This window comes from Ovis canadensis, chromosome 2 (assembly GCF_042477335.2).
Source record: "Ovis canadensis isolate MfBH-ARS-UI-01 breed Bighorn chromosome 2, ARS-UI_OviCan_v2, whole genome shotgun sequence".
Classification (NCBI taxonomy): Eukaryota; Metazoa; Chordata; class Mammalia; order Artiodactyla; family Bovidae; genus Ovis; species Ovis canadensis.
Genome location: NC_091246.1, coordinates 145,939,222 through 145,952,872, shown reverse-complemented (window position 1 = coordinate 145,952,872; position 13,651 = coordinate 145,939,222). Strand labels below are relative to the sequence as shown.

At 41.1% G+C, this 13,651-nt stretch overlaps 1 protein-coding gene across 2 annotated transcripts in view; it reads left to right on the top strand.

Annotated features, from left to right (window-relative positions):
* The first annotated feature begins 282 nt into the window (after positions 1-282).
* Positions 283-13,651, top strand: part of NOSTRIN (nitric oxide synthase trafficking) — a 64,660-nt gene continuing 51,291 nt past the window's right edge. Inside the window, exons 1-2 of one of the 2 annotated variants that reach the window (XM_069577316.1) lie at positions 283-597; positions 12,626-12,711. In XM_069577316.1, the coding sequence (XP_069433417.1) occupies positions 571-597; positions 12,626-12,711 (113 nt within the window). In that variant the 5' untranslated portion in view covers positions 283-570. The remainder of the gene's footprint in view (positions 598-12,625; positions 12,712-13,651) is intronic. The other variant, XM_069577317.1, reaches the window with a different exon arrangement.

The following is a 13,651-nucleotide window of genomic DNA, read 5'->3' as shown; positions in this document are numbered from 1 at the left end:
GTGAGAGGTAGGTAAGGGAGGTGATTGCAGGTCTGGCTCTGGACTGGTTGTATTCCATATCAAAACCATGCTTACAAGTTGGTTGTTTGCTGTCTGTCTCAAGGAATTAGCTAATCCTGGGGGGGGCAATCCTTCCACGTCAACCCCAAAGGTCCCAGTGTGTCAAAGCATCAGAAAACAGATAATAAAAAAACATAGTGAATACAGCAAGCTTAGAGAATCTCTCTACTACCAGCCCTGAGTGACTGAATCACCAGGAACACTTTATAACCTCTGGGCTGTCTTTCAAGGCCATGCAGTTCACAACTCAGTATTCTGACCCCTAACTATTTACAGAAATCATTCTCACCATCTCACTCCAGCGCTCTTAACCCGGAGCCATTCTTTGCTTTTTCAGAAAGCAAATGGGATTAAAGTCCAGGGCTGGGACTTCCTTCTTGGAGTGTTTGACAAGGACTGACGTACTCTAGGCCCTTTGAATCCCGGAAGTCCAGGACACACCCAGCTTTGGGTGCAGCATCCTGAATGCCGGAGCGTAGGTAAAAGGACTGAAGCAAACAGCATTTCACCATGAGGGACCCACTGACAGACTGTTCGGTGAGTAGCTCCGTGTGGTTTGCGTGCCTGCGTGTGAAAGGCAGCTGAGGAGTAGATTTATATACTAATGGATTTGAACTTAAGAAATTTGAGACGCTCAGAAGCCAAACATGTTTGGATATTGGCACTGGAACAAAAGTCTGTGGTTGTTCTTTGGTTTAATTTAAAACAGAGCTCTTTCTAGCTAATGACAGGGCAGGTAATTGTCATATTTTATTTTCCTATTCTTGGAAAAACTTTGAGTGGGTATAACATTATATTTACATGCAGATGGTGGTTGTTCGGGAAACATACCAGTGGTGCCAGTGTAGAACACAGCAGGGACACACAAACATGCAGAATATCTGCAGCCAGTTTGGGGCTTTAGGAATTAAGTCGGGTGCAAGGCTTTTGCGTATTTTCCCCTTTCATTTAGAGCCCAGAACAGCAAGTCCCACAGGAGGAAGTACAGGCTGCACTGTCCAGCCTGCAGTGGTCCTTGGACACGTTTACTGACTTGTTTGTTACTATCCTGAGAGCATTAATAAAAACAGAAAGTTGGTCAAAAGTGCAGAGACATTGTGAGGTCGTTAGCCACAAGAGCAGCGATGTAATTTAGGAAATGAGAAGCAGTTAAAACAAAGGGTGGAGGGAGGAAATAAAGTAATCAAGGATTGTTGTTGTGTTGTCCCAAGAAATGATGCCAAAAAGCTGAAACTGGTGACATCAGAAGCAAGGGACTGCATTTATCCTTCAAGTATTTTATTTAAAAACAAAAACAGGTGGAGAAGCAGATCAACAGGGGCTGTAATAAAACCCTAAAGAAAAAAAATCAGCAGAGAATTATTGGTTTCATTTGTGTTTATTCAATGGATGTGGAATGTATAGGCTTAGTGAAGATGAAACGGAAACTGCCATCCCCCCAAATGAGTCAGGAATCAGACCTGCTAAATGAGATAAAGTCATAGTGGCTAGTAATAGTGATAATGAGAACATAGTAACCGGCTCTGCCTACTTTCACTTTTTAAAATATAATAGTAATATGTGTATTACTATTGTACGTTACTATTGTTTTTACAAATAGTGATACGTGTATTACTATTTGTAAAAAAAATTCCAACAATATGGTTGCATTCAGAGTTTAAGAGTGAAACCACTTGCCTTAGATTTCCTCCAGCAATCTTTTCTCTTTTTGGTAAGCACAGGTCACTTTTCAAAGTCTTTTATCATTTACGTATTTGTTATTTGTTTATTTTTCACTCCTTGCATTTGCTCCCTTACTAAAATGTTAACTCCTCTCCTTTCTCCCCATTGATACTTTGGTGATGTTTTTGCATGGGGTGGGTGAATCGATGGGGGGATACAATAAGTGGAAGCAAAAACTTGCCATCGATGATCACTAAAGAAGAAAGTCAAGAACAAGAGAAGAGTGAGATAGTGGAGAGGAAAGCCAGGACAAGTTAAAAAAAAACTAAAAGCCTAACATTCCTTTCCAAGGCTGACTCTAGATCCAGAGCTAGGAGAGCTGTTTCCTTTGAGCAGCTCCCAAGACAATCCATCACCATGTCTCTGTGTCAGCTTAATTCTCCCTCCCTGACAAGCACAGGTCCTTTTCCCTACACTGGACCATTGCCCCAAGGACTTTTGTCCTTATCTCTCAACTTGAAGGTTGTCTCTCTAGGCCCAGTGCTACCAATCATAGTCTGGAGTAGAGAGTGGGAGGATATTCCTTCAGCCAGGGTTTCTGACTCCTCTAAAGTCAAGGAATCATTATTTATTTGTAACTGTTTCATCTCCATCAAGCATTAGAGTTGATTTCCTGGTGCAGTCCTGGTTTGTGCTTGGGGAACAATGCTGTGTGAAGATGAGCCTGAAATTTAGGAACAGAATAAAACAACAGAGTGGACTGCAAAAGAATGCTTTGTGAAACAGGGAGTTTCATGAAGAAACCAAAATGAGTCCAAAGTTTTAACCACCTGTAAAATATCCCATTTCATGAGTCCCTGAGGTTGCATAGGGCACAGTTAATTCATAAAGCCTTCCTGAGTCCCCTTTGCTGTTCATCTGAAACTATCACAACATTGTTAATCGGCTATACCCCAAAGCAAAATAAAAAGTTTAAAAAAAATAGTAAGAGGTTGGTTATATAAAATGTTATAATATCTTGAACTTGGGGGAAGAGTAGGTGCTGATCAAGGCATTGTGTTGTACCAATATTCCTACATTAAAAAGAATTCATGAACATGTAGCTTAGCTACAGTTCTGAACTTGGTCTACCCCAGTAGGGGAAATCAGTGGGTTGAGTGACCTTCAATGGGAAAAAACATGACCTCTTCATTTGTGTTAGTTTCTAACTGTAATTAAGAATTTCCCCCAGTTTTGAATATAAGTAGCAAACCTTAATACAACAGCAGTGTCTGTGACCTTGTGACTAATGAAAATCGCTTATATTTTTATATAATGTTAGAGTTGGTTACAGATACCTAGAAATAGCATTTATACACACTCAGTGTGACTTAAAAATTTGAGTAATTTTTAAGACTTGTTATTTAGTATGTTAATTAAAGAGCATACAAAATATCCTGATTTTAAATTATGTTTTATAAAACATATATCAATATAGTTTTCTTTATAATCCTGTTATTTTGTTTTATGAGTTTGAAAATATTTTTATGAGTAAAATAGGTTTCACCAGTCTGCAAAAAAATTTATAAACCTCTTCTTTTAGGTCATGCTCCAATGAACAAAACAGACTGATAGCTGGGCCATTCTACCTCACAGATCTGGGTTAGTGTCTGTGCTCAAATTATCAGTCACTAGGGTAGCACACACGTTGCTTGAGTGCTGTGTAGAGTTTTTAACTAATCTTGAGACTGTCAGGACTTATTTGAAGGAGATTTTTTAAAGTCCTGTTTTTGAAAAAGAGAAGAATTGGCTCTGGGACTTGATGCTTGAATGCCTGTGGGCTTAGCTTCTAAACATAAAAATACGCCAAGAGAAATCATTTTCAAATCCATGTGTAAGGAAACAGACTGGATCAAATTATCTTCGAATGAAATAATCTAATCATTAAAAAAATAGCACCTTCCTAAGAAACAATGCCAAAGAAATCAAGGGCAAGTAGTATGCTATAGCCGAGGTTTTGCTCTTACTCACCCCTTCACTCTCCAGGAAGGGACTGTCAAAGCAGGCTTTCTTGGGTCCACATAGTCAGCCTCTTAGGGCCACACAGTCAGCTGTTGAAACAGTCCTGTGGGCTCAGATGCCAACTTGAGCTTCCCATCTCAGTGGTTCAGCCTGGGCCATAGGATGTTAACTCGCATGATGTTAACTGGCACTGATACAGAGGATGACAGGGTAATGGTCCACGGCTCTTGCGGGATTCTGGGACACTATCGAGATAAGGAGGCAGCTTGAATCTGGTGTGGCTGTCCTTGGCCCACACCATCAATGAGACATATGATGTGCCATTTCACATTTTGTGGGCCTCTGTTTCCTCGTCTGTAAAGTAGTAAGAGGAAAGGATGAAGCAGATTATGCTCTTTACTGTTCTGTATCTCACGATCTATGACAGCCTGCCAGGGAGATTCCAAATATTACCCGGATGCCTAATAAGTACAAGAAATCCCCTAGGTTAGAGGATATTACATCACATGAAATCAGTAGCAGTGCCTGGCATATGAAAGGCATTGAACAAAAGCTTATTTAATTAAATTTAAGTAGAATATCAGGTTTGTTTAACACTATGTGGATCATCATTACCCCTCCCCCACCAAAAAAAAAAGCCCCAAGCTTTTCATACTGGCACTTAGAATAAAGTGAATTTTTCTAGACTAGCTCAATTTTACCTTTTTAAACATTCAAAACATGGAAAGTTAGAAAGAACAGCTAGGCCAAGGTGGATATAGAGCATTTTCATTTCCATTTTTCATCTTTCATGAAAATGTGCCATTTGCCTAGACTGCTACGTTTTTCTGTAAAGATAATATTTATCCAACAGAATTTGCTTACAAGCGCTGGGCAGAAACACTTTCTTACTGGCAGAATAGGAAATGTCTGTGTACATCAGCTGTCTACCTAAAGGGATTTTTAGGGTCTCAGAAAGATCCTGCTTATTTCTCCACCAGTCTGCAATCTCTTTATCAGGAGAAAATCTTTTTTCCCAGTAATTAATGACCCCAGGGAAAAGCAGCCTATTCATACAGTAAATTCATAGGGAGATGTGAGATCAACAGTAGGTTCTTTCTTGGAATGAATATTTGGTAAGGGGTGGGGTATTCAAAAGCTCACTAGGTGGGAAAAGAACACGAAAAAATGATCTTCCATGTTATTCTGAGCAGAGCAAATCCTTCTGTGCCTGTTGATGACGTTGAGGAGCCATCTGCACTGCTCATAATGCTGAAAGGTGATGCCACTCTGAGTTCGCTTAGTGCGGTTATCTGCATGTGTGCGTGCTATGTTGCTTCTTCTTGTCTGACTCTTTGTGACCCTGTGGACTGTAGGCTGCCAGGGTCCTCTGTCCATGGGATTCTCCAGGCAAGAATACTGGAGTGGGTTGCCATGCCCTCCTTCAGGGGAATCTCCCCCACTCAGGGATCGAACTCGGGTCTCCCGCATTGCAGGTGAATTCTTTACCAGCTTAGCTACCAGGGAAACATGATTATACTGACCACCTGTTTATAAAATATATTTATTTCTGATGGATTCTCAGGTTGATTTGTTCCCCTAACATTTCTAATCACAGTTCTGTCCCTAACTAATGAAGCTATCTTTTGCTGTTTGGGCCTTAACTATAAAAGAAGAGGATTGGACTTTAGTAGTTTCCAAACTGTGGTCCATGGAATCCCTTCAGAGACCCCTCTGGTGGGTGAGACAGGGTGGGGAAGAGAGATGGGAGAGGAGAGGGAAAGCCAAAGCCAAGGTCGAGGGATTTCATTCTCCCAAAGCAGGGAAGGTCCCAAGATTTTCTGCTTACATATGCACCCCACCCCCTTACACATACACACACACACACACACACACACACACACACACACTGGATGAGACTGTCTCTGGGGTCTGCTTTGATGTTTATGTGAGTCTGCTTTCCACAGTGCTGGGGTCCAGCCCCAGTGGATCCAGGGAATTCGAAGCAGGGACGGAGTCGGCAAGGAAAAACTTATTTATTTAGAAATATAAAGAGAGATTAGGAAAGAATAGTGTAGTAGGAAAATTAGTGGAGAAAAGATGCTGAGTAACTTGGTTTACGTGGAAAACAATAAAGTTCCAAGACAAGGAACTTGCACCATCTACGTAGGCCACCAGCGCCCGCTTGAATAGTGGAGGGTGCCCTGCCTTGGGCTCCCTCTTGCGTGGGTCTTAGAAGTCAGGGCAAATAAGTATACATGGCAAGCCTCCACCTTCCAGATGGGAATTCAGCCAGAAAAGGGAGAAAAGAAAGACATGGGGGAGCCAAGCATCGGTGCCAGACCCACAACTTTATTTTCAAAAGCAGCTTATATACCCCCAGTTGTACATAAAAAATAATGGAATATGCAGAGTTATGCAGGGGCAGCAATCCTGACCCTTATTGAGACCAGGCTTTCTTTTTGCATACCTTCCTGTATACAAAAAGGTGTCAGGTGGTTTACATTATCTTCGGGCCAAGAGGCCTGTTAACATTTTTATGGCTCTCTTCCTAGATAAATGTCCATCAGCCAGAAAACTCTTTTTCCCTTGAAGTGTTTTTCCTTAATCTTCATCACCCTCAAAATACTAAATATATAAAGTTTCATTTCTGTAGAACAAGGGTGCAGTGGGTTATAACAAAGAAAGTACTTAACTCAAAGATCTAATGTTGCTAATACCAGGGCTACTACCTATTTTTTCTATATACCAACTATGTCTACAAATAAAAGATGAAAACTTGGCAGCAAGTATTGGCTCAACAAATGAAACCCTTAATCAGTCCTATTCTAATGATTTTGACTCCTCGGAAGCCTCTACATTCCTAGGATGTTTTAAGCTTCCTGTGCCTTTCATGGTCAGGAGGCTGTAAACAATCACATGCGCAGCTGTAAGAGTCCAGCAGGCAGGCTAGAAAGCCATCAGAGGGGTTTTTGGATTGAAACACTCATATTTTGCCCAGGAGATTAATTATCTAAAAGCTCTAAATTAACTTTTTACAGAAAAAGGTGGTGGGGGGACAGCCCCCTGTTAATGTCAGAATAGTAGGTGAAAAGCATAACACAGTAAAGCAGGCAGACTCTGGTTATTGGGGGTAGATGCTTGGGAACAGGGGATCTCCTGAGGCTCGATCCTGCCTTTGCCTATGCCAAGCCTTCTTCCTCATGACCTTTGCCACGGGCGGAGTTCCTCACGCTGGCTCCTGGCACCACAGCTTTCATCTTCAAGTCTGAATAGGTAGTGCAAGATGAAAAGTGCAGAATCAATGAGTCTAAAAAAGTGGTTATGCTGAAATAATGAAGGTATTCTTAGCAACTTTTTTATTTATGTCACCTTTATCTCAGTCTGTTTATCTCAGTTTGTTGGGGAGTGTCCAGTACATTGTATGTAGAGTTAAAGATTCTCCCCATTGCTGTAATAAGCAGATCATCCCATTTTTATTTGATCATTGAGTTAACAACAATGTAATGTATTGAAGAATTTCCCAACTTGTGTGTATCTGCACACTGGTTTGGGGGAGGGGTTACAGGTAGGGTATAGCTGGGGGGCTGAGCTCAGTGGCCAGTTGCCTCTGCCTTGAACAACTTTCTCCATTTATCACATTGTTCCAGGACAGATATCACTTTCTACAGATACCATGATGTGAAAAAAGGACGTACTAGTCTATTAAATGACAGGAAATCTTTCAAAATCTAAAACCGGGACTCCTAGGGGCAGTTGAAGCCATAAGATATGATTTGATTTGAGCAGACTCTTATTTAAAATAGATAACTATGAATACCTTTGAGAAAGACAGGTGGTCTCCATACTTCCATAGCTCACCCACTCTACACTAAAAGCAGTTGAGTTTTGAATCATTGGTTTATAAATTTTCAGGGCTGTCTGACTTTCCAGAACTAGTCTTCTGGAGATAGTATTTTTTAAAATTAATTAATTTATTTTAATTGGAGAAAAATTACTTTACAATATTGTGATGGTTTTTGCCATACATCAACATGAATCAGTCACAGGTATACATGTGTCCCCCCCATCCTAAACCCCCCTCCCCTGCTTCCTCCCCACCCTCTCTCTGGGTTGTCCCTGAGCACAGGCTTTTGGGCACCCTGTTTCATGAATCAAACTTGCACTGATCATCTATTTTACATAATGTACATGTTGACGTAATGTACATATTTCAATGCTGTTCTCTGGAGATTGTATTTTTTAAATGTGTCTTGGAGAGTTTTGATGCCTTGATAAGTTCGGGAAATGCAGTAGCCCCAGGACAGGGAAAAATTCTCAACTGGTTCTGTCCCACTTCCGTTAGAGACAAGGTTTCTCCTACTAGCCCCATCCTCACACATGGTGTCTGAGGCACCCGATTCTTTCCCCAGGACTTTGGTTGCAAATCGTCTCTTCTGGTGATGGTGGGCTGCAGGAGTCTGTGCCCTCAGACAGCTCATCACAGAGACCCTTCCCTCCACTCCTGGTTATCCAGGTGGGAGTTTCTTCTCGCTTCTGCTCTGAAGGCTCCAAATCCTTCCATCTGGCCCTCTGCTTTGTCTCCTCCTTGTTATTGTTCAGCCACTAAGCCATGTCCAGCTCTTTGTGACCCGCTGGGCTGCAGCACACCAGGCATCCCTGTTCTCCACTATCTCCTGGCGTTTGCTCAAATTCATGTCCATTGAGTCAGGGATGCTATCCAACCATCTCATCTTCTGCCACTCGCTTCTCTTTTTGCCTTCAATCTTTCCCAGCATTAGGGTCTTGACTCAGCTTTTTGCATCAAATGGCCAAAGTATTAGACCTTATTGTGTTTAAGAGCAGAAAAGCTCACTTTGCAAGCAGGCATCCAAATATTTCTCCCCTGCACATGGCCCCCTAATGTTTTTGTTGAGTCTTTATTTCTGCTTTGGTGTAAGCTAGACAGAGAAACAGGATGTTATTTCAAAGGACACTGCTTAATACTGTGTAATACTGTGAGATATTTCTAAATAAACAAGAATGCTATAGGACCTATAAAAAATCATAAAATTTTATTGAACATGAAATAAGATTTGAACTAATGAAAAGACTTACTGTGCCCTTGGATGGGAAGACTAAATACCATAAAAAAGTTAATTTCCTCAAATTGAGATATATAGATGTAATGCAATTCCAATTAAGATCTCAGTGGGGATTTTTAAAAATTGTAATTAGATAAATATTCATAGGGAAGAATAATTGCACAAGAATAGTCAAAGAAATTATGAAAGGGAAAGAAAATGTTGCTTAAAAAGAGCAGAAACAGAGAGTTCTCTGGTGGCCTAGTAGTTAGGATTCCAGGCTTTCATTGTGTAGCCTGGGTTCAAGCTCTGGTCAGGGAACTGAGATCCCACAAGCAGCTTGGCTTGGTCAAAAACAAGAAAGAAAGAAAGAAAATATAATATTGCAATGTTTAAAAAAAGAGAAGAAAAGTGCTGTTATCTCTATAACTTAGGTAGCAAGAATATAAAGGGATATCATAATTAGTGTATGTATTATTATTATTTCTGAAACATAATAATGTTTCATAATTTAAAACAAAAAGTCTGGTGCTCCATGAAGACCTGGAAGGATGGGATTGGAGGAGGCGAGAGAGGGAGGAGATATATGTATAATTATGGCTAGTTCACATTGTTGTATAGCAGAAACCAACACAACATTGTAAAAATAAAACAAACAAAAAATAAATAAATCACTTGTAGATGTTAAAAAGATAAAACTCCAATTTAGAACGATGTTTAGCTGTATATTTTAGACATGCAAAATAAGAGTGGCTTTAAGAAAGAAAGCCTATCGTTATAGTCCTCCCATACATAAAATATGTCCCTAAGTAGAGAGTTAGGGCTCAGGTAGAGGCCCTCAGGATCCAGGCTCTCTCTCTTTCTGACCTAAAATCTTAGCATGTGGCATCCACCCTCAAGATAACCTTATGGCACAGCTGTCATTTTAATTCCCAGATTCAGGAAAGAGGAGGAAGGAATTTTCACTGAAATCCAACATGAACTTTCACCCATCTCTCTTTGGGAAGCATTTAATTGCATGGCTACACCTAAGGGTGAGAGAGGCTGAGAAATGACTTTATTCCAAGGGCATGTGCCTGCTTAACATTTCTTTATTTGCTTTTCATGATACCTAGTTGTGTTTTATTGATGTTATTCAGTGTTATGGAAAGGAAATAAAAGCCTTAAGGGAGAATTTAGTGAAAATGTTTAGGTAACTAAGAAATAAACAAAAAAGCTAAGCAATTTGAAAATGCTTACCAAACTCTCCCATCGTACTTGTAAGGGGAAGAAGAGGCCTGAGAGTATCACGTCATTCACAGATAACAATTTACGTTTATGAAAATAAAAATGAGAAATCTTGGTTGCCACACTGTGGTTTAATTCTCATGCCTCAGAGGAGAAGCATTTCTTTTTTCCTTTGCAAACTTTAAACTTTATTTTGTATTGAGGTATAACCAATCAGCTTCACAGGTGGCTCAGTGTTAAAGAATCCACCTGCCAATACAGGAGACACAGGAAATATGGGTTCAATCCCTGGGTCAGGAAGAACCCCTGGAGAAGGGAATGGCTATACACTCCAGTCTTCTTGCCTGGAAAGCCCCATGGACAGAGGAGCCCGAAGGGCTACAGTCCATATGGTTGCAAAGAGTTGGACACAGCTGAGCACGTATAGTCTATTAATGTTGTTGTAGTTTCAGGTGAACAACAAGGGGACTCAGCCATACGTATACATGCATCCAAAACCGCAAACCCTCTCCCATCCAGGCTGGCACATAACATTGAGTAGAGTTCCATGTGCTGCGCAATAGGTCCTTGTTGGTTATCCATTTTGAATACAACAATGACCTTCCCAAACTCCCTAACTACCTCCTCCCCCAAGCAACCATAAATTTATTTCCTAAGTCTGTGGGTCTCTTTCTGTTTCGTAAGTAAGTTCATTTGAGAGAGTCATTTCTTCATAATGAAAGCTACACCCAAGTGTGTTTTGCTTGCTTGGAAGATAGTTTAAAATTTTGTGACTCGTTTGCTGCAATAAAAATATATATATATGTTTCAGATCCCAATCCTTATTTCAGCTTTTTTGAACAAGAAGGCTGGTTTGTGGTCCAGAGTTGTTGTGGCAGCTGTCCCTCCAGCTCACTGTCCCTCCAGCTCACTGTCCCCAGCCTGCTCCTCCCTTATCCAAGTGACTGAAGGTGCTGTAAACCCGTGATTTTGCAAACCTTGCTTTAGGAGTCAACAATGTCCTTCTAAAGACCTTTACACTCTGACCCCAGTCCTTGTGTTCTGGGTGGTTTCAGTGAAGCTGTTTTCTCCTATTGTGCATCTACCAGATCCTGTGGTGGCTTTCTTTGTTAAATTCAGGGGAAAGTTAAACTGCTGCATAAAGATCAAAGGATTTGGTATCTATAAGACTATGTGCAATGGCACCCCACTCCAGTACTCCTGCCTGGAAAATCCCATGAACGGAGGAGCCTGGTAGGCTGCAGTCCATGGGGTCGCTGAGGGTCAGACACGACTGAGCGACTTCACTTTCACTTTTCACTTTCATGCATTGGAGAAGGAAATGGCACCCCACTCCAGTACTTCTGCCTGGAGAATCCCAGGGACAGGGGAGCCTGGTGGGCTGCCGTCTATGTGGTCACACAGAGTTAGACACGACTGAAGTGACTTAGCAGCAGCAGCAGCATGTAACTACATCCTAGGTGTTGTTTGGCTCCACCCCTGAAGATAGGAGCCTGTTTCTGTCCTTTCTCTAGGTTTTTCTTTCTCTGTGACCTATGTCCTATTTGCCAGTCCACCAGCCCCTTACTCCAGGTGCTAGGTGACAGCTCAGAAGTTGTCTTGCCCTGAAGATTCCTGTATGGAAACATGGTTGCCCCATAGGGGGTTCTCAGGAAGTCTGAGTTTGCTGCTCTTTCTCCTTCTCAGCAGGGTGACCAGCAGCGTGCCCACAACATCTGAGGTCAGGAAGGGGCTGGTTCATTGCATGAGCAAAGAGTCACTGCATAACACTCAGTCTACACAGAATTTGCATCCTCCTGGGTGCAATCTCATTTTGAAAAATGAAATGGGCCATCCCATTTCCCAGATGGAAACACTGAGATGGTGTGTTTGAGACTTAATCATCTCTCTCACCCACTTTGTTGTCAGGAAAGCAGCAGAATCAACTGACACCCTCTCCCTCTGGGCAATCGTCATCTATGTCTATCCTCAGCAATACAATGTTCAGAAGAACATTGTGGGGTTTTGAGCCACATGACAAAAATCTTTCGATTGGAATATTTTTGTCTACAATTAAATTCATATATAGGTACACTAATAAAGGTTTATTTATAAATATATAAAGGTTTAGTTCAGCCAAAATGTTCAACTCATTATGATAACATTACTGAAGTTCAATGAGATACAGAGGGGACTAGGAGAAATTTTATTAACAAATTATTCACTTACATTTTCTATCACAGTCAAGAAAGACTCACTTTAATGGTTCAGGGTTTGTCATGAGGTCCAGAAATATTATATTGGAATTTGTGGGGGTGACATAACATGAATCTGCAATGTATTTCAGGATGTATTTTTAGCTTTCCTGGGACTAAGAGGTGTGACAGGAATCCAACTTCACCCACTGATGAAGAGTTTGCATTTGGCCTAGGAAGAAACAGATAGACCAGCTCTCTTTTTGAAAAGTTCTCCAGGGTCTTTCACATCCAGACAGAAGAGACTTCCTCTTTATTTTTAAGAACTCATCAAAGTGTGCATTCTGTAGCTGCAGGATCATTTATGATGACAGCCCTCCTCACAGCAGCATTCTGAATTTACAGGAGTTCAGTCTTTGGGAGTGCTCCTAACCCTTCCGTACATCTTTTCTGTTTCAGTATAATAAAGTATACAAGAACCTGAAGGAGTTTTCTCAAAATGGAGAAGATTTCTGCAAGCAGATCACATCCATTCTTCAGCAAAGGTACAAAATGCATGTTTGCACGGAGCAGTTCTTCCTCTTCAGTTGCACCCAGGGACATGACTGGAGGAGTGATTACAAGCTGTTCTACTTTCCAGAACGCAGTGTTATATTTTAGTACTTGAGAAATCAGTTTGAAGAGTGATTCTTCGCTATTGCACATTTATCACTGGGGTACCATAAAAATCAGGAAACAACAGGAAGTAATTCTGCTTGGGAAAGCTCAGTCAAGTCCCTCTGATTATCACCCTCTCCTGGGGCCCACATTGTGCCTGACATGTACTCCCATTACTGTGCTCTTCACACTGATGGCAATTATTCATCTGCTTTTCTATCTCTCTGGCAAGGGCAGCGGCTGTGTCTTACTCATCTTTGAATGCTGAACTCTCAGAGTCTGGCCTTTTGACTTCTTCAGTAAGTGTCTTTTGAGCGGGGACATGGATGAATAAAGAGTCACCATACACAGAAGTATCATCTTCTCTTAATACTAGATATGATCATGTGTAAAGCTCTTCACTGTGCTGAAATGAACACGCTTAACTCAGTCAAGAAATTACAAAAATTCCTGCTTAAAATTAGAGTCCCCAAGGATTGAACTGGGCCTACAGTTTGCTTAGGCTGTTTCTCTATGTGTAGACAGTTCTGTAATAAATAATTCCAAAGAGACCTTCAAAAGAGATTGGTTATTCTTTCAAGGGAATCCATTTCAGGTTTAAAATACTGTACATGTGCCTTTGTAAGAGCAAAGATGCCTGAGTTAATTGCATCTGGTGTCAGTAGGTCAAGAGCAAGGGAGAACATCCTGATAAAGCTATGTTCTTTATCAGGACCAGTGAACGAGGCCAAGGAAAGATACAGGAGGGTTCAAACATGCTTTTATAATTAAGTATCCAAGTTTGAAAAGACCCTGATGCTGGGAAAGATTGAGGGCAGGAAGAGAAGG